This window comes from Coregonus clupeaformis, chromosome 12 (assembly GCF_020615455.1).
Source record: "Coregonus clupeaformis isolate EN_2021a chromosome 12, ASM2061545v1, whole genome shotgun sequence".
Taxonomy (NCBI): Eukaryota; Metazoa; Chordata; class Actinopteri; order Salmoniformes; family Salmonidae; genus Coregonus; species Coregonus clupeaformis.
In genome coordinates, this window is record NC_059203.1 from 5,266,985 (window position 1) to 5,287,806 (window position 20,822).

The window sequence follows — 20,822 nt, forward strand, 5'->3', positions numbered from 1 at the left end:
CACACCTTATGGCAACACACCTGATGGCAACACACCTGATGGCAAGACACCTTATGGCAACACACCTTATGGCAACACACCTTATGGCAACACACCTTATGGCAACACACCTGATGGCAACACACCTTATGGCAACACACCTTATGGCAACACACCTTATGGCAACACACATTATGGCAACACACCTGATGGCAACACACCTGATGGCAACACACCTTATGGCAACACACCTTATGGCAACACACCTTATGGCAACACACCTTATGGCAACACACCTTATGGCAACACACCTTATGGCAACACACCTGATGGCAACACACCTGATGGCAACACACCTGATGGCAACACACCTGATGGCAACACACCTTATGGCAACACACATTATGGCAACACACCTGATGGCAACACACCTTATGGCAACACACCTTATGGCAACACACCTGATGGCAACACACCTGATGGCAACACACCTGATGGCAACACACCTTATGGCAAGACATTATGGCAACACACCTTATGGCAACACACCTTATGGCAACACACCTTATGGCAACACACCTTATGGCAACACACCTTATGGCAAGACACCTTATGGCAAGACACCTTATGGCAACACACCTGATGGCAAGACACCTTATGGCAACACACCTTATGGCAACACACCTGATGGCAACACACCTTATGGCAACACACATAATGGCAACACACCTTATGGCAACACACCTTATGGCAACACACCTTATGGCAACACACCTTATGGCAACACACCTTATGGCAACACACCTTATGGCAACACACCTAATGGCAACACACCTTATGGCAACACACCTTATGGCAACACACCTTATGGCAACACACCTTATGGCAACACACCTGATGGCAACACACCTGATGGCAACACACCTTATGGCAACACACCTTATGGCAACACACCTTATGGCAACACACCTGATGGCAACACACCTTATGGCAACACACCTTATGGCAACACACCTGATGGCAACACACCTTATGGCAACACACCTTATGGCAAGACATTATGGCAACACACCTGATGGCAACACACCTAATGGCAACACACCTTATGGCAACACACCTAATGGCAACACACCTTATGGCAACACACCTTATGGCAACACACCTTATGGCAACACACCTTATGGCAACACACCTTATGGCAACACACCTTATGGCAACACACCTTATGGCAAGACATTATGGCAACACACATAATGGCAACACACCTTATGGCAACACACCTTATGGCAACACACCTTATGGCAACACACCTTATGGCAACACACCTTATGGCAACACACCTAATGGCAACACACCTTATGGCAAGACATTATGGCAACACACCTTATGGCAACACACCTTATGGCAACACACCTAATGGCAACACACCTTATGGCAAGACATTATGGCAACACACCTTATGGCAACACACCTTATGGCAACACACCTTATGGCAACACACCTGATGGCAACACACCTTATGGCAACACACCTGATGGCAACTATGGCAACACACCTTATGGCAACACACCTTATGGCAACACACCTTATGGCAACACACCTTATGGCAACACACCTTATGGCAACACACCTATGGCAACACACCTTATGGCAACACACCTTATGGCAACACACCTTATGGCAACACACCTTATGGCAACACACCTTATGGCAACACACCTTATGGCAACACACCTTAGGGCAACACACCTTATGGCAACACACCTTATGGCAACACACCTTATGGCAACACACCTAATGGCAACACACCTTATGGCAACACACCTAATGGCAACACACCTTATGGCAAGACATTATGGCAACACACCTAATGGCAACACACCTTATGGCAACACACCTTATGGCAAGACATTATGGCAACACACCTTATGGCAACACACCTGATGGCAACACACCTTATGGCAACACACCTTATGGCAACACACCTGATGGCAACACACATTATGGCAACACACCTGATGGCAACACACCTGATGGCAACACACCTTATGGCAACACACCTGATGGCAACACACCTTATGGCAACACACCTGATGGCAACACACCTTATGGCAACACACCTGATGGCAACACACCTTATGGCAAGACATTATGGCAACACACCTTATGGCAACACACCTCATGGCAACACACATAATGGCAACACACCTTATGGCAACACACCTGATGGCAACACACCTTATGGCAACACACCTTATGGCAACACACCTTATGGCAACACACCTTATGGCAACACACCTTATGGCAACACACCTGATGGCAACACACCTGATGGCAAGACACCTTATGGCAACACACCTTATGGCAACACACCTTATGGCAACACACCTTATGGCAACACACCTGATGGCAACACACCTTATGGCAACACACCTTATGGCAACACACCTTATGGCAACACACATTATGGCAACACACCTGATGGCAACACACCTGATGGCAACACACCTTATGGCAACACACCTTATGGCAACACACCTTATGGCAACACACCTTATGGCAACACACCTTATGGCAACACACCTTATGGCAACACACCTGATGGCAACACACCTGATGGCAACACACCTGATGGCAACACACCTTATGGCAACACACATTATGGCAACACACCTGATGGCAACACACCTTATGGCAACACACCTTATGGCAACACACCTGATGGCAACACACCTGATGGCAACACACCTGATGGCAACACACCTTATGGCAAGACATTATGGCAACACACCTTATGGCAACACACCTTATGGCAACACACCTTATGGCAACACACCTTATGGCAACACACCTTATGGCAACACACCTTATGGCAACACACCTGATGGCAACACACCTGATGGCAACACACCTTATGGCAACACACATTATGGCAACACACCTGATGGCAACACACCTTATGGCAACACACCTTATGGCAACACACCTGATGGCAACACACCTTATGGCAACACACCTTATGGCAAGACATTATGGCAACACACCTTATGGCAACACACCTTATGGCAACACACCTGATGGCAACACACCTTATGGCAAGACACCTTATGGCAACACACCTTATGGCAACACACCTGATGGCAAGACACCTTATGGCAACACACCTTATGGCAACACACCTGATGGCAACACACCTTATGGCAACACACATAATGGCAACACACCTTATGGCAACACACCTTATGGCAACACACCTTATGGCAACACACCTTATGGCAACACACCTAATGGCAACACATCTTATGGCAACACACCTTATGGCAACACACCTTATGGCAACACACCTTATGGCAACACACCTTATGGCAACACACCTGATGGCAACACACCTTATGGCAACACACCTAATGGCAACACATCTTATGGCAACACACCTTATGGCAACACACCTTATGGCAACACACCTTATGGCAACACACCTTATGGCAACACACCTGATGGCAACACACCTGATGGCAACACACCTTATGGCAACACACCTTATGGCAACACACCTTATGGCAACACACCTTATGGCAACACACCTTATGGCAACACACCTGATGGCAACACACCTGATGGCAACACACCTTATGGCAACACACATAATGGCAACACACCTTATGGCAACACACCTTATGGCAACACACCTTATGGCAACACACCTTATGGCAACACACCTTATGGCAACACACCTAATGGCAACACATCTTATGGCAACACACCTTATGGCAACACACCTTATGGCAACACACCTTATTGCAACACACCTTATGGCAACACACCTGATGGCAACACACCTGATGGCAACACACCTTATGGCAACACACCTTATGGCAACACACCTTATGGCAACACACCTGATGGCAACACACCTTATGGCAACACACCTTATGGCAACACACCTGATGGCAACACACCTTATGGCAACACACCTTATGGCAAGACATTATGGCAACACACCTGATGGCAACACACCTAATGGCAACACACCTTATGGCAACACACCTAATGGCAACACACCTTATGGCAAGACATTATGGCAACACACCTAATGGCAACACACCTTATGGCAACACACCTTATGGCAAGACATTATGGCAACACACCTTATGGCAACACACCTGATGGCAACACACCTTATGGCAACACACCTTATGGCAACACACCTGATGGCAACACACATTATGGCAACACACCTGATGGCAACACACCTGATGGCAACACACCTTATGGCAACACACCTGAGTGGCAACACACCTTATGGCAACACACCTGATGGCAACACACCTTATGGCAACACACCTGATGGCAACACACCTTATGGCAAGACATTATGGCAACACACCTTATGGCAACACACCTCATGGCAACACACATAATGGCAACACACCTGATGGCAACACACCTTATGGCAACACACCTTATGGCAACACACCTTATGGCAACACACCTTATGGCAACACACCTTATGGCAACACACCTGATGGCAACACACCTGATGGCAAGACACCTTATGGCAACACACCTTATGGCAACACACCTTATGGCAACACACCTTATGGCAACACACCTGATGGCAACACACCTTATGGCAACACACCTTATGGCAACACACCTTATGGCAACACACATTATGGCAACACACCTGATGGCAACACACCTGATGGCAACACACCTTATGGCAACACACCTTATGGCAACACACCTTATGGCAACACACCTTATGGCAACACACCTTATGGCAACACACCTTATGGCAACACACCTGATGGCAACACACCTGATGGCAACACACCTGATGGCAACACACCTTATGGCAACACACATTATGGCAACACACCTGATGGCAACACACCTTATGGCAACACACCTTATGGCAACACACCTGATGGCAACACACCTGATGGCAACACACCTGATGGCAACACACCTTATGGCAAGACATTATGGCAACACACCTTATGGCAACACACCTTATGGCAACACACCTTATGGCAACACACCTGATGGCAACACACCTTATGGCAACACACCTTATGGCAACACACCTTATGGCAACACACCTGATGGCAACACACCTTATGGCAACACACATTATGGCAACACACCTGATGGCAACACACCTTAGTGGCAACACACCTTATGGCAACACACCTGATGTGGCAACACACCTGATGGCAACACACCTTATGGCAACACACCTTATGGCAAGACATTATGGCAACACACCTTATGGCAACACACCTTATGGCAACACACCTGATGGCAACACACCTTATGGTAAGACACCTTATGGCAACACACCTTATGGCAACACACCTGATGTGCAAGACACCTTATGGCAACACACCTTATGGCAACACACCTGATGGCAACACACCTTATGGCAACACACATAATGGCAACACACCTTATGGCAACACACCTTATGGCAACACACCTTATGGCAACACACCTTATGGCAACACACCTAATGGCAACACATCTTATGGCAACACACCTTATGGCAACACACCTTATGGCAACACACCTTATGGCAACACACCTTATGGCAACACACCTGATGGCAACACACCTTATGGCAACACACCTAATGGCAACACATCTTATGGCAACACACCTTATGGCAACACACCTTATGGCAACACACCTTATGGCAACACACCTGATGGCAACACACCTGATGGCAACACACCTGATGGCAACACACCTTATGGCAACACACCTTATGGCAACACACCTTATGGCAACACACCTTATGGCAACACACCTTATGGCAACACACCTGATGGCAACACACCTGATGGCAACACACCTTATGGCAACACACATAATGGCAACACACCTTATGGCAACACACCTTATGGCAACACACCTTATGGCAACACACCTTATGGCAACACACCTAATGGCAACACATCTTATGGCAACACACCTTATGGCAACACACCTTATGGCAACACACCTTATGGCAACACACCTTATGGCAACACACCTGATGGCAACACACCTGATGGCAACACACCTTATGGCAACACACCTTATGGCAACACACCTTATGGCAACACACCTGATGGCAACACACCTTATGGCAACACACCTTATGGCAACACACCTGATGGCAACACACCTTATGGCAACACACCTTATGGCAAGACATTATGGCAACACACCTGATGGCAACACACCTAATGGCAACACACCTTATGGCAACACACCTAATGGCAACACACCTTATGGCAACACACCTTATGGCAACACACCTTATGGCAACACACCTTATGGCAACACACCTTATGGCAACACACCTTATGGCAAGACATTATGGCAAAACACATAATGGCAACACACCTTATGGCAACACACCTTATGGCAACACACCTGATGGCAACACACCTTATGGCAAGACATTATGGCAACACACCTTATGGCAACACACCTTATGGCAACACACCTGATGGCAACACACCTTATGGCAACACACCTTATGGCAACACACCTTGTAGTGGCTTCCTTTCCTCTTTACCATAGCCACTGCCCTAGCCTGAAGCGGGGTTGTTTCGGACGCATACAGTCCACACTCAACGTTTCCAAACGGCCAAACATTCAATGAGATCCAGGGATATAGTGCAACAAAAAATGTTTATTCTTCTTATCTAACAAAAAGGTATTCTCCAATCAACTTAAAGCAGAGATTACTTGAAATGCAAATACATAATATAATATGACCTGTCTGTCTGTATTTCTGTATGTCTACATTCAAGTCAAAAAACTCCGTGAAGGATTACTACCGGAAGGAAATCTCCGGTTCGGACACACGCTGGATTTTGTTCTATTTGTAATTGCATTCGGACCATAAGGACAGCTCGCTTGGAAGGATTTGAACTCCTAGATTTCGCCAGCCGTGAGTAACCACTGCGAATGAATGAGCTGCCCTGTTCAAGGCGATCGTTTGATCATGCATATTATGGAAGCGCAAATGTGCTTATAACTGGAATGTTTGATAAACTTGGGAATGGAATTCAAAATACAGCGCTGTGAAAACAATTAAGAAGTTTAAGTTTGGGAAACACAGATCCTATGCACAATGTAGCCTAATCATATATCTAATATTTGGCCTAACGTGGAAATGCAATCCATCAACGCAACGAATGCAACTTAAGGATCTAAAGATACTGCGTGTTAAAACTTCATTAAAGGGACAAAACCTCAACGGGATGAAATGTTTAAAACGCATCTAAAATGCCAAACTTGCACATGTGCAATTCAAAATGGGTCAATATGCTGAAATGGATGACTGTGTTTTTAAAGATTAAAGGAGGTCTAAAGGGGCATTACGTTTAACAATCAAACCAACAACCGTGTCATTGTAAATTGAGTGAACTAAAAGTGAATGATGGAGGAGGAAATCCCAAATAAGACTCCACTGGAGAGGGCAGAGGAGCATCTAAATTCACTCTATGCAGCCCGGAGAGGCAAACTTGGAGTGTGTACACGCAAAATGAATGAAATAAAAGTCCTTCTTGTTGATGGAGGAAACATTGCAACTGTGAATGAGAGTCTTGAAGCATTTGATGCTGTGCTCAATGACTTTAAGAAGGCTCATGAATCTGTGCTAGAGCTGGTCACAGAGGAGGAACAGGAACAGGAGAGCATTAACTATTATCAACCAAGAATGAGAACTTATGAACATTTCCTGAAAGAGGTGGAAATATGGAAAAAGGCTGAAGTTGAGCCACAAACGCTCATTGAACCACATGACAGCATTTCCAATGTGTCAAAAATATCAAGTAAAACTAAGTATTCTAAGACTGCTTCCTCAGTGTCCTCTGAACGCCTTAAAGCCGAGGCAGAACGAGCAGCTCTACTAGCTCGCCAAGCATCATTACAAGACAAGCATGCATTGGAACTGGAGAAAGCTCAACTGAATGTTAGGATGGAAAAAATGGCACTGGAAACGGACATAGCAGCATATAATGCCAAACTGAAGGTCCTGGAGAGTACCGAGTCAACTTCTCAATCCCATTCTGTGGCAGCCCATTTACTAAGCCAAGAAGATGGAATGAACTCTTATTTTGAGAAACAGGAACCAGAGGTCTATGTGGAACCTGAACCATCACCTGTTGAGTTTGCTGCATTAGGTGCAGTTCCAAAGACCCCACTACAAAGAGTTTTACAACAACCGACCACAAAGCCATCAAACCCTATTCCGAAAACAGTCAGTAAACCACACTCTTCAGCAGCCAACAGCAAGGTCTAGCAATCGACACAGAATCAACACTGCGGGTATCAGCCATAATACCAGCCATGATAACCTCTCTACTGTCATGCAAAGGCAGAATGAAATTGCTGACCTCCTTGTACTACAGCACAAACAAGCCACACTCCCTGTTAGGGAGATACCTATGTTTGACGGTGATCCTCTAAACTTTAGGCCATTCATGCGTGCATTTGAGCATGGTATAGAAGATAAGACAAGCAGTCACCAGGATAGGCTCTATTACCTGGAACAATACACCTCTGGTCAGCCCAAGGATCTGGTCCGTAGTTGTCTGCATATGGAAGCCAGAAGAGGCTATGCAGTAGCTAAGAGGTTGTTAAAGGAACACTTTGGCAATGAAATCAAAGTCACCACTGCTTACATGGAAAAGGCTTGGAACTGGACAAACATCAAACCCGATGATGGAAAGGGACTGGGTGGTTATGCACTCTATCTAAGAGGTTGCTGTAACGCTATGCAAGACCTACAGAACATGGAAGAGCTTAATCTTCCCTCCAACATAAAGCTGATCATGTCAAAACTTCCCTACAAACTAAGGGAAAAATGGAGGTCTATGGCATGTGATATTTTAGAGAGAAGTCACCTGAGGGCCCAGTTCAGTGACCTGGTAACGTTCATGGAAAAACAGGCCAAAATACTGCAGGATCCGTTGTATGGAGATATTCAAGATCCCCTGTACAACAAAAGGTTTTTAAAACCCAAAACAGAAGCTGACTTTAAACAGCAGTTCAAGTCCAAGAGTAGGGGAAGCAGCTGGCTCCCCGTCGGGGAATTGAACCCCGGTCTCCCGCGCCGGGAGCCGAGGATTCTTTAGCTAAAGTGCCCTAAAGCGTTTCCCATTCATTCCCTATGGTAGTGCTAAACCACTACGGATGCAATATATGTATGGCCACGTATGCCCTCCGAGGCGCTGTGGCAGATTTTACGCAAGAGGTGGCGAAGATAATAGCCGAATTACAACGAACCACAACAAACACCCGGGAACAACTCATCTGAGCCTTATTTACTTTTTCTGATTAGGAATTTCTTTTACATTTCAGCATTTGATCCGAGCATTTTACGTTTTGTTACATTAGCGGTTTTAGCTACGTCAGACACACAACAGCTTCTAATTCGTAAGGACTGCCAAAGGTAAGTCGTGTTTTTACATACAAAATATGAGTTCTTTATCATCGATTGTCTTTTTTTTTATTTGTCTTCGGATCTTTTAATAATGCAATAATAGTAAATACAGCGGATATTCAGAGTAATTTTGTTAGAACGTAATCTGAATGAAACGTGGACTTGTGGAAACTATACGTTTCTCATATATATTTGTAAGTATTATAGTATTATAGCGCGATCTAAATAAACAAGTATTCTATGTTTTCACGAATTATACAATGTGAATGCGTTCATAATAAGTCACTTAAATGATGTAGCTATTTCTGTATAGATATTACAGAATAGTCTGAAAGCTAAAGTTCATAATAAAGTTAATTACAAGATTGTTAATTGTTAATTACTATTGCAAGTGTTGTCCAGTGTATATGTGGGGAGGGGTATTGGTTTGTCCAGATGAGGTTGTGTATATTTGGGGATTGGTTATAGATCTGTATAGTTGAAGGTTGTGTGTGTATATTATACATTGTACTGTATAATTAGTACATTAGCCTGAAAGGTATCATTAAAAATAATTAAATAATTAATTTTGTTTACTCTTTGCTTCATCATTTAGATTAACATGTCACACAGGCCTTCGGTGTTTTTCCCTGGCAAGGTCCAAGTTACCTTTCGGAGAGGCGCGTTAGGTTACCTTCTACAAGTCCCCTCTGATGCCGCCAAGAAGATCAAAGACAACCCTTCTATGCAGGACAAGTCTGCTCCTCTGAAGGAAGAGGTTGTCAGGAAGAATGCCATCAGCGTTGTCTTACAAAGAGGGGGGGATGTGTCAGATAAAGCTGAGGTGTTGGGGGAGTACATACTACAGTTTGGGAAGTACAGAGGCAAGTCCTTCAGGTGGCTGCTGGAAAATGATGTTGGATACACTATGTACCTCATCAAAAATTTGGAAAAAGAAAAAGAGGCAGGCCATTTCAGTACAGAGGGGAGCAGCAAAATCAGTTTGCAGTCCTTTTTGGAATATGCCATGAGCTTCAAAGATATTGAGGAGCTTTCAAAGTTTGGAGTCTCACAAAACGAATTCTCCGCTGTGACCTCAGATTGTGACACTCTGGTTGGCTTTGGTAATCGGGCCAAAAGTACATGGGGAGAAATATGGGAGAGCAGAGCTGCTGGGTAGGCTTTCTTCATTATGTCAAGGAAATGTGGTACAGGTTCAAAAATGCACAAACTGCAGCAGTACCTGCTAATGAAAAAAGAGTCATTGCCATCAACCGTTACATCACCAGCCTCTACTGCAACTCCTTACTCCCAAGGTATGTCAAAAGTAAACACAAATCATCTGAAAAATATTGCTTGTGGCATCATATCTTTTTTGGTTTTCATTATGTTTTATTGCATAGCAATGGATGAATGAAGTTTTCCTGGAGAAAGCTATACTGAGTATTTCACCTTCCAAAATCCAGACCATGCTCTGAGTTAAACATGTTTTCTATGTATTTTTAAACACATAACCATTTTACTGAGTTTCCATTTGAGTTAGGAATGTAAGGATTATTCAACAAATAGTTGTGCTACATTTGTGAGGAATTATTGTCACTTATTTTCTAGCTATTTTGACAACTACATTAACTATTGTGTATCGTTGCTACTTTAGGCAAATTACTTCAAATCTACTCATTGTAAACTGTAATGTAACTGCTTGCAACCAAGATCATGTGTGTGTATGTTAAACTTTATTTCAGATTCACCAGCATCAGCAGCTGTAGGAGCACCATCTGTGTCTACTGGCAGAGGTTTTTCTCCATCAGTTTGGCAGGACTATTCACTGAATTATTCTGCCTAACAATATACCTTGGTTATTATTTTGGCCTTGTTCTGGCTTTGTTCTGGCTATGTTCTGGCCATGTTCCTAATTGTTATTTTGCTTGTGTTCTACTAACAAAATCAAAGGACATGTTCATGACAACATGTCCATCAAAACCTCCGTCTCCATGAGGGTAAGTGTTCATTTGAGTTCCCTTTTTGCATGTCCTCTGAATTTCTGTGCATGTGCATGTATGATATATTTAGTCTACAAGGTCATTCAATTGTGTATTTGTGAAATAAGTGTACTATAAGTAAGTAATCACTGTAGTCTACATGTTGATTTTTTACCTTTTGGTATTTGTGATTCCAGCACCAACACACCCTGCACGTCAGCCTGGGCCGCCAGCACCAACACGCCCTGCATCTCAGCCTGTGCCACCAGCATCAACACGCCCTGCATCTCAGCCTGTGCCACCAGCATCAACACGCCCTGCATCTCAGCCTGTGCCACCAGCATCAACACGCCCTGCATCTCAGCCTGTGCCACCAGCATCAACACGCCCTGCATCTCAGCCTGTGCCACCAGCATCAACACGCCCTGCATCTCAGCCTGTGCCACCAGCATCAACACGCCCTGCATCTCAGCCTGTGCCACCAGCATCAACACGCCCTGCATCTCAGCCTGTGCCACCAGCATCAACACGCCCTGCATCTCAGCCTGTGCCGCCAGCATCAACACACCCTGGATTTCCACCCTCACTTCCACTGCCCAGATATGACCAAGAAATGATTCACTGGAACTGCTCTCAACAGCAAAAGGTATGGATGAAGATGGAGCTGGAAGCCATGGGACTGTGGCCGGGAAGTCCACCTGTGAGGCACCTTACTAACTCTGTCTCTTTGTGGCGTCTACCACCTCAGCCTGAGCTCATTGAGACTGCCTGTGGGCTTCCATCCCCAAATATTTCCAGCTACATCCATTCTTCATCTGGAAACCAGAGAATGACAGCATCATGGGAAGGCTGAGAAACAATTATGTTCTCCCATGTCTTCACAGTTGTTCTCGACCACAGATAACTTCATCAGGTGTAGGAAGGCCTCGAGTGGTTGTTGGCATTGTCAATCAATATTACTTGTTTGCATCTCGGCTTTGCTGCAAAGCATGCAAAAGGAATTGGTTTGCTGACAATCCTCTGTGGCTGGCAAAGCTCCCTAAAAGGTATACCAACATGTTGCCAGCCCTCCTTACCTACAAGAAAGCGATCTGTAAATCTGTGGTAGATGAATTAAGACGCACTGGCCAATCAGCTGATGGAGATGATGCACCTAAAGTATGAAAGAGCAAACCTGGCCTACCTGCTAAGTGTGCAGAACATCAAGGATGCTGAGGCAGGGTTGTATGGTCAGAGCACCATCAGCAAATACCTGAGGAGGGACAGTACACCTGCTGCATTTGGGGGGTATGAAGACACAGACGGCTGGTGTGGAATGTCTGTGTCGTCATATTACCTTACAGACTGTCTTCTGCAGGAGTTTCAGAGGCAGGAGCCATCAATCACGCAGCTCTTACAGGGCACATTTGGACAGGTGTTGAGATCCGACCACACCCGGAAGATTGCCAGGAAAGTCACTCTTACATCAGGCACAATGTCATCTTATGCTGTGATGAACGAGGAACTGGATGATCATCTCTTGGGTGATGGTGCAGTCCGAGAGTGAAAGGTCTTTGGAGCCCATGTATGAAGGTCTGGCCACACGCTACACTGCTGCTGGAATTGAAAAGGCCAATTACCATTGGGTGGACAGGTATTTATTATATAATTTGTTTAACAATTGTATAAGCCTTTTCAGCTTACATATGTTATTTAATGATATTAATAATTTCATTTAAATCTCAAATAGGGAAGAAAATTCATTATATATTTAATCATGTAACTTTTTTTAATCCTCTTCTATTTCTGGACATTGTTATGTTTCTTTGTACATAGGGACTGCTGTGCAGCCTTCAGGGTCCAGAATTCTCATCCAGCTGAGCACCTTTTGAGGGAAGCCTGGAGGACTACAGAGGCTACTGTTGCAGAGGTGACATCCGGGGACTTGACCAACATCTGTGCTTCGAGGTCAAAGTTTAATGAGTTCATCTCTGTAAAGCTGGACTTGTTCCACTGTATGAGACGATTCTGCCGGGAGTGTGTCTCAGAGCATCATTCCTTATACAGCTCTTTCTGTCAGTTCCTCTCGGCTGCCTTCACAATTGTGGATCAGCAGGATCTGAAGAGACTGAAGGAGGCCTATGTCTTCTGTGGGATCGTGCCAGCAAATCCAACAAAGCAGCATATCCGGGAGCACTGCAGGACAAAGATCCCTCAGCCACGAGAGCTTGTGAAGAGAGTGGAAGAAGTTCTCCTTCACTTCCACCTGTTAAAAGATGTAAATGACATCCCTCTCTTCAAACCGTCCATGCTGAAAGCCTGGAGGATCCAGCGAGTCCACATGCTGAGGGGCTGTCTCAGTGACCCAGAACGGGAGGATGGGATTCTGTACAGATACGGTGGCACGCTGCAACTCAACCATGTCCAGGGTGAAGGGGGCATCTGTGCCCGTGTGGATTCCAATCAGAGGCACTTCACAGCAAGAGGGCTACCACTTCCACCAGGCTCAGTGGGTGACTGGGAACAAAGTCTCCCCAGAGTTATTTCAGGCCCAGGGTATGACTGGTGTGGCACGCTGGAATTTCCAGAGATTGGTGGATCTCAAACAGCCGGGTGTGGTTTTGCCTGCAGTGTTTGACCCACTACTGATCACAGACTTGAACATGGCCTCTGTGAATGTGACGGGGAGCGCCAAATATCCAGCACTACAAGTCTCCAACAGGGACACGGGAGAGAGGTTTGGACTCGAGTACGTTGAGCAAGGGTGCCGTGCTGTTCCTCTCGACTGGGAAAAGCACAGATCTCAGAAGAGGACAGACATGTCCGTATTCCTGACCCCTCTCCCTGTTGAGAAATGTCAACCCTCAGCAACACAGCTGCCGCCGACTGTCAGATTTCCTGATTCTGCAGCTCCTGCTACTGAGGCTTTAAAGAGAGAAAGCACTGAGGAGCCCCAGATGGACATAGGTAATTCAGAATAATACCACAAACATAGGCATATCTCTCTCACACTAACTCAGTCACACGCACCTAAATATGCTTGCAGACACATGCATTCTGCATAATTACTTTCACTGAAGAACTGTTCCTCTCTTTCAGATCTGCCCTGCACACCTCCACTGCCTATGACCGCCTCACCAAGAAGTGCACGCACGGGGCCTATCAAGACTGGTGGCCGGGTCTTTGTGTTGGACCACAATCGGTGGCCTGGCCCAATGAGGGTGGCTATTGATGGTCTGCTTGCCAGGCATCATGGACAGAAGGACATGCTGAAACTGGTGGACTTTGACTATGCTTCCATGGTGCAAAGTTCATGTGCAGACCCCAACAGCCTGCTTCACCCAACCACCAAACACCACATTGGAAGGTATATTAAACACCTGGCCAAATTAAAAAACACCAGTTCCTCCCTTAACACCAGTCCTGAAAAGCTCTTGGAGACCCAACAACTGTGGCAGCACTTAACCATGGGTAGTGACACAACCTGTGTCCCTGTAACAGCACTCCCACCTGCAGTTGTGAACCCACCCGCACTGCCCACACAAAATGCTCCTTTTACTGAAGCTGCCATAGAGAAAATTGTTTTGGGACTGATGGAAAAGCAGCAACAGTCAGAGCAACAACAGCAGCAAAAGAAAAAAATGACAAAAACCTGCCTTTCATGTGGCCAACCCAAGTCCCGTTACATGAATGATGGCTCCTCAATTCATTATTTTTATCAGAGTGGGCATGTTAGGTACTTCTACTGCTCCACAAAAGTATTTAAAACATATGGAGCAGAGGGCCTCACAAACCCCAAAATGTCTTTTGAGGATTTCATGTCAACACCCTTCTTTCAACAAGAACTTGAATCCATAAAACAGAAAGTGGAACAACAGAAGGACAAACAAAAGAGGAAGTCAGCAGATGTGGTACCCTCTGGCCGTTTGTGCAGGTTCTGCCATTTGGAACTAAAACAGGGCCCTAATAGTCCTCACATTCACACAGGGTTCCCGGAGTGGCAGGGAAATATATTTATTGTCCTGCCAAGCTGTTCTCCCTCTACCAGGCCAAGGGTATGGAGAAAGAAATGACCTGGAAGGAGTTCCAGGCATCTGCTTTTATCATGATGAAAAGAAAAGATGGATGGATGAAAAGAGGAAATGTTGATTTACACACACACACACGCATCCACACACACACACACACAAACAAACAAAATGGCCATAATCTTTTAATAAAACAATTTTGAAGTTCAATACAATTCTCTTGCCTTTAATTCATGTTTACATATTGAACATACTGTACATGAAGTCAGACAGGGTTGCTTATAATTACATTGTGGCACAAGGTACATGAAAAATCAACTGACAGAAAAGTTTGGTTTGTGTAACCCTAAATCTAAGTTAAGATTGGCAAGGAGGTCAAAGGCTGGTCTGTGCATTCAAGTCGACTGCAGGGCTGAAGAAGGTTTTTACCAGGTCATCGGATGAAGTACTTTTGTTTCCTCAACAGGTAGGGCTGATAAGTAAGAATAATCCACTGCAATCTTTAACTGAAGAGGAAAATCTTATGGTAGAATATGTGCAGTACATAAATGTGTTAATTATTTTGAAAGGTGTTATCTTTAAATTAATTTCACATCAGCATAAATGAATGAAGTAATTTGGTCTTTAAAATAACACTTTCACAAAAGCAGAAAATCCCATTACAAAATACTATTATTTTAATACACTGGATATAAACTAGTACACCTGAAATAAGATGGGGAATGTATAATATTTTGAATACATTTGGAGTATATTATCAATGTTCTGAAATATTATTCATCAATCATATGTTATCAGTATACAAAAATAGCAAGTAAAAGTGGGTCTATATTAAAACACTGAATTATACTTATACTAAATAGTATAGTAAATATAACTATTTAGTGTACAAAGGTACAATATAAACGTTCCAAGTAATACACTTCAAGTACACTGTGTTTTGGGCTTGGGAAAATACACTGCATGATCAAATAAAACCAATAGTGACAAAATCTAATTATAATCTATCATTCAATTCCCCAATACATGGGGAAAAAATATCAGAATACAGTTTCCTTGTTTAGAATTGAACCCCCAATAAAAGCGTTTCAAGAAAAAGGCAGCCTGAAAAAAATAAAAAGAGCCCTAAAGCGTTTCCCATTCATTCTCTATGGTAGTCCTAAACCACTACGGATGTAATATATTTTCGGCCACACACTGATTCAGTGGCGCTGTTTCGACAAAACGGCTGTTACAGCTATACGCGACTGGCCCCCGCGTGACAGGCGGGGATACTCACCACTATACTAACGAGGAAGTATACTTAAAGCAGAGATTACTTGAAATGCAAATACATAATATAATATGACCTGTCTGTCTGTATTTCTGTATGTCTATATGGTCAAAAAACTATACCGCTCCCGCATCTAGCAAGGACTCCTCCCCCCGAAGGCCCAACTTCCTGCCTTTATACTAACACAATTAACACAGTACAATGAATGGGCAAGAGGGGGGGCCAAAAACTGAGTTACACTAATAACAAATGAATATATCTCAATCCAGTAAATAAATCATAAAGGTACGTACCTAATATTTCATCATATACATTAATATTTAATATATTTACACAAATGTACATGGAGCTCAGTATGTTCAGTCTTTTATACAAAATATGCCCAAATCGGCTCTAACACACCTTATGGCAACACACCTTATGGCAACACACCTGATGGCAACACACCTTATGGCAACACATAATGGCAACACACCTTATGGCAACACACCTGATGGCAACACACCTTATGGCAAGACATTATGGCAACACACCTTATGGCAACACACCTTATGGCAACACACCTGATGGCAACACACCTTATGGCAAGACATTATGGCAACACACCTTATGGCAACACACCTTATGGCAACACACCTTATGGCAACACACCTTATGGCAACACACCTTATGGCAACACACCTTATGGCAACACACCTTATGGCAACACACCTGATGGCAACACACCTTATGGCAAGACATTATGGCAACACACCTTATGGCAACACACCTTATGGCAACACACCTTATGGCAAGACATTATGGCAACACACCTTATGGCAACACACCTAATGGCAACACACCTTATGGCAACACACCTTATGGCAACACACCTTATGGCAAGACATTATGGCAACACACCTTATGGCAACACACCTAATGGCAACACACCTTATGGCAACACACCTTATGGCAAGACATTATGGCAACACACCTTATGGCAACACACCTGATGGCAACACACCTTATGGCAACACACCTGATGGCAACACACATTATGGCAACACACATTATGGCAACACACCTTATGGCAACACACATTATGGCAACACACCTTATGGCAACACACCTGATGGCAACACACCTTATGGCAAGACATTATGGCAACACACCTTATGGCAACACACCTAATGGCAACACACCTTATGGCAACACACCTTATGGCAACACACCTTATGGCAACACACCTAATGGCAACACACCTTATGGCAAGACATTATGGCAACACACCTTATGGCAACACACCTTATGGCAACACACCTTATGGCAACACACCTGATGGCAACACACCTTATGGCAAGACATTATGGCAACACACCTTATGGCAACACACCTTATGGCAACACACCTGATGGCAACACACCTTATGGCAAGACATTATGGCAACACACCTTATGGCAACACACCTTATGGCAACACACCTTATGGCAACACACCTTATGGCAACACACCTTATGGCAACACACCTTATGGCAACACACCTTATGGCAACACACCTGATGGCAACACACCTTATGGCAAGACATTATGGCAAACACACCTTATGGCAACACACCTTATGGCAACACACCTTATGGCAAGACATTATGGCAACACACCTTATGGCAACACACCTAATGGCAACACACCTTATGGCAACACACCTTATGGCAACACACCTTATGGCAAGACATTATGGCAACACACCTTATGGCAACACACCTAATGGCAACACACCTTATGGCAACACACCTTATGGCAAGACATTATGGCAACACACCTTATGGCAACACACCTGATGGCAACACACCTTATGGCAACACACCTTATGGCAACACACCTGATGGCAACACACCTGATGGCAACACACCTTATGGCAACACACCTGATGGCAACACACCTTATGGCAACACACATTATGGCAACACACCTTATGGCAACACACCTGATGGCAACACACCTTATGGCAACACACCTTATGGCAACACACCTTATGGCAACACACCTTATGGCAACACACCTTATGGCAACACACCTTATGGCAACACACCTTATGGCAACACACCTTATGGCAACACACCTGATGGCAACACACCTTATGGCAACACACATTATAGCAACACACCTGATGGCAACACACCTGATGGCAACACACCTGATGGCAACACACCTGATGGCAACACACCTGATGGCAACACACCTGATGGCAACACACCTGATGGCAACACACCTGATGGCAACACACCTGATGGCAACACACCTGATGGCAACACACCTGATGGCAACACACCTTATGGCAACACACCTTATGGCAACACACCTGATGGCAACACACCTTATGGCAACACACCTTATGGCAACACACCTTATGGCAACACAATTATGGCAACACACCTTATGGCAACACACCTGATGGCAACACACCTGATGGCAACACACCTGGTGGCAACACACCTTATGGCAACACACCTTATGGCAACACACATTATGGCAACACACCTGATGGCAACACACCTTATGGCAACACACCTTATGGCAACACACCTTATGGCAACACACCTGATGGCAACACACCTTATGGCAACACACCTTATGGCAACACACCTTATGGCAACACACCTGATGGCAACACACCTGATGGCAACACACCTGGTGGCAACACACCTTATGGCAACACACCTTATGGCAACACACCTTATGGCAACACACATTATGGCAACACACCTTATGGCAACACACCTTATGGCAACACACCTTATGGCAACACACCTTATGGCAACACACCTTATGGCAACACACCTGATGGCAACACACCTTATGGCAACACACATTATAGCAACACACCTGATGGCAACACACCTGATGGCAACACACCTGATGGCAACACACCTGATGGCAACACACCTGATGGCAACACACCTGATGGCAACACACCTGATGGCAACACACCTGATGGCAACACACCTGATGGCAACACACCTTATGGCAACACACCTTATGGCAACACACCTGATGGCAACACACCTTATGGCAACACACCTTATGGCAACACACCTTATGGCAACACACATTATGGCAACACACCTTATGGCAACACACCTGATGGCAACACACCTGATGGCAACACACCTGGTGGCAACACACCTTATGGCAACACACCTTATGGCAACACACATTATGGCAACACACCTGATGGCAACACACCTTATGGCAACACACCTTATGGCAACACACCTTATGGCAACACACCTGATGGCAACACACCTTATGGCAACCACCTATGGAACACACCTTATGGCAACACACCTGATGGCAACACACCTGATGGCAACACACCTGGTGGCAACACACCTTATGGCAACACACCTTATGGCAACACACCTTATGGCAACACACATTATGGCAACACACCTGATGGCAACACACCTGATGGCAACACACCTGATGGCAACACACCTTATGGCAACACACCTGATGGCAACACACCTTATGGCAACACACCTTATGGCAACACACCTTATCGCAACACACCTGATGGCAACACACCTTATGGCAACACACCTTATGGCAACACACCTTATGGCAACACACCTTATGGCAACACACCTGATGGCAACACACCTTATGGCAACACACCTTATGGCAAGACATTATGGCAACACACCTGATGGCAACACACCTAATGGCAACACACCTTATGGCAACACACCTGATGGCAACACACCTTATGGCAACACACCTTATGGCAACACACCTGATGGCAACACACCTTATGCCAACACACCTTATGGCAACACACCTTATGGCAACACACCTTATGGCAACACACCTGATGGCAACACACCTTATGGCAACACACCTAATGGCAACACACCTTATGGCAACACACCTTATGGCAACACACCTGATGGCAACACACCTTATGGCAACACACCTTATGGCAACACACCTTATGGCAACACACATTATGGCAAGACATTATGGCAACACACCTAATGGCAACACACCTTATGGCAACACACCTGATGGCAACACACCTGATGGCAACACACCTTATGCCAACACACCTTATGGCAACACACCTTATGGCAACACACCTTATGGCAACACACCTGATGGCAACACACCTTATGGCAACA

General features: G+C 45.0%; 2 protein-coding genes across 2 annotated transcripts in view; one reads left to right on the plus strand and one right to left on the minus strand.

The window, feature by feature from the left end:
* The window catches only part of LOC121577534 (E3 ubiquitin-protein ligase TRIM63), a 58,998-nt gene that overhangs the window by 31,135 nt on the left and 7,041 nt on the right, over window positions 1-20,822 (minus strand). The window lies entirely within an intron of this gene.
* LOC121577535 (polyadenylate-binding protein 1-B-like) lies at window positions 10,495-12,167 on the plus strand. The gene is made up of 4 exons (XM_041891232.2): window positions 10,495-10,719; window positions 11,149-11,199; window positions 11,357-11,403; window positions 11,583-12,167. The coding sequence occupies exons 1-4, from the start codon at window positions 10,596-10,598 to the stop codon at window positions 12,000-12,002; spliced, it is 642 nt and encodes a 213-aa protein (XP_041747166.1). The 5' UTR covers window positions 10,495-10,595; the 3' UTR covers window positions 12,003-12,167.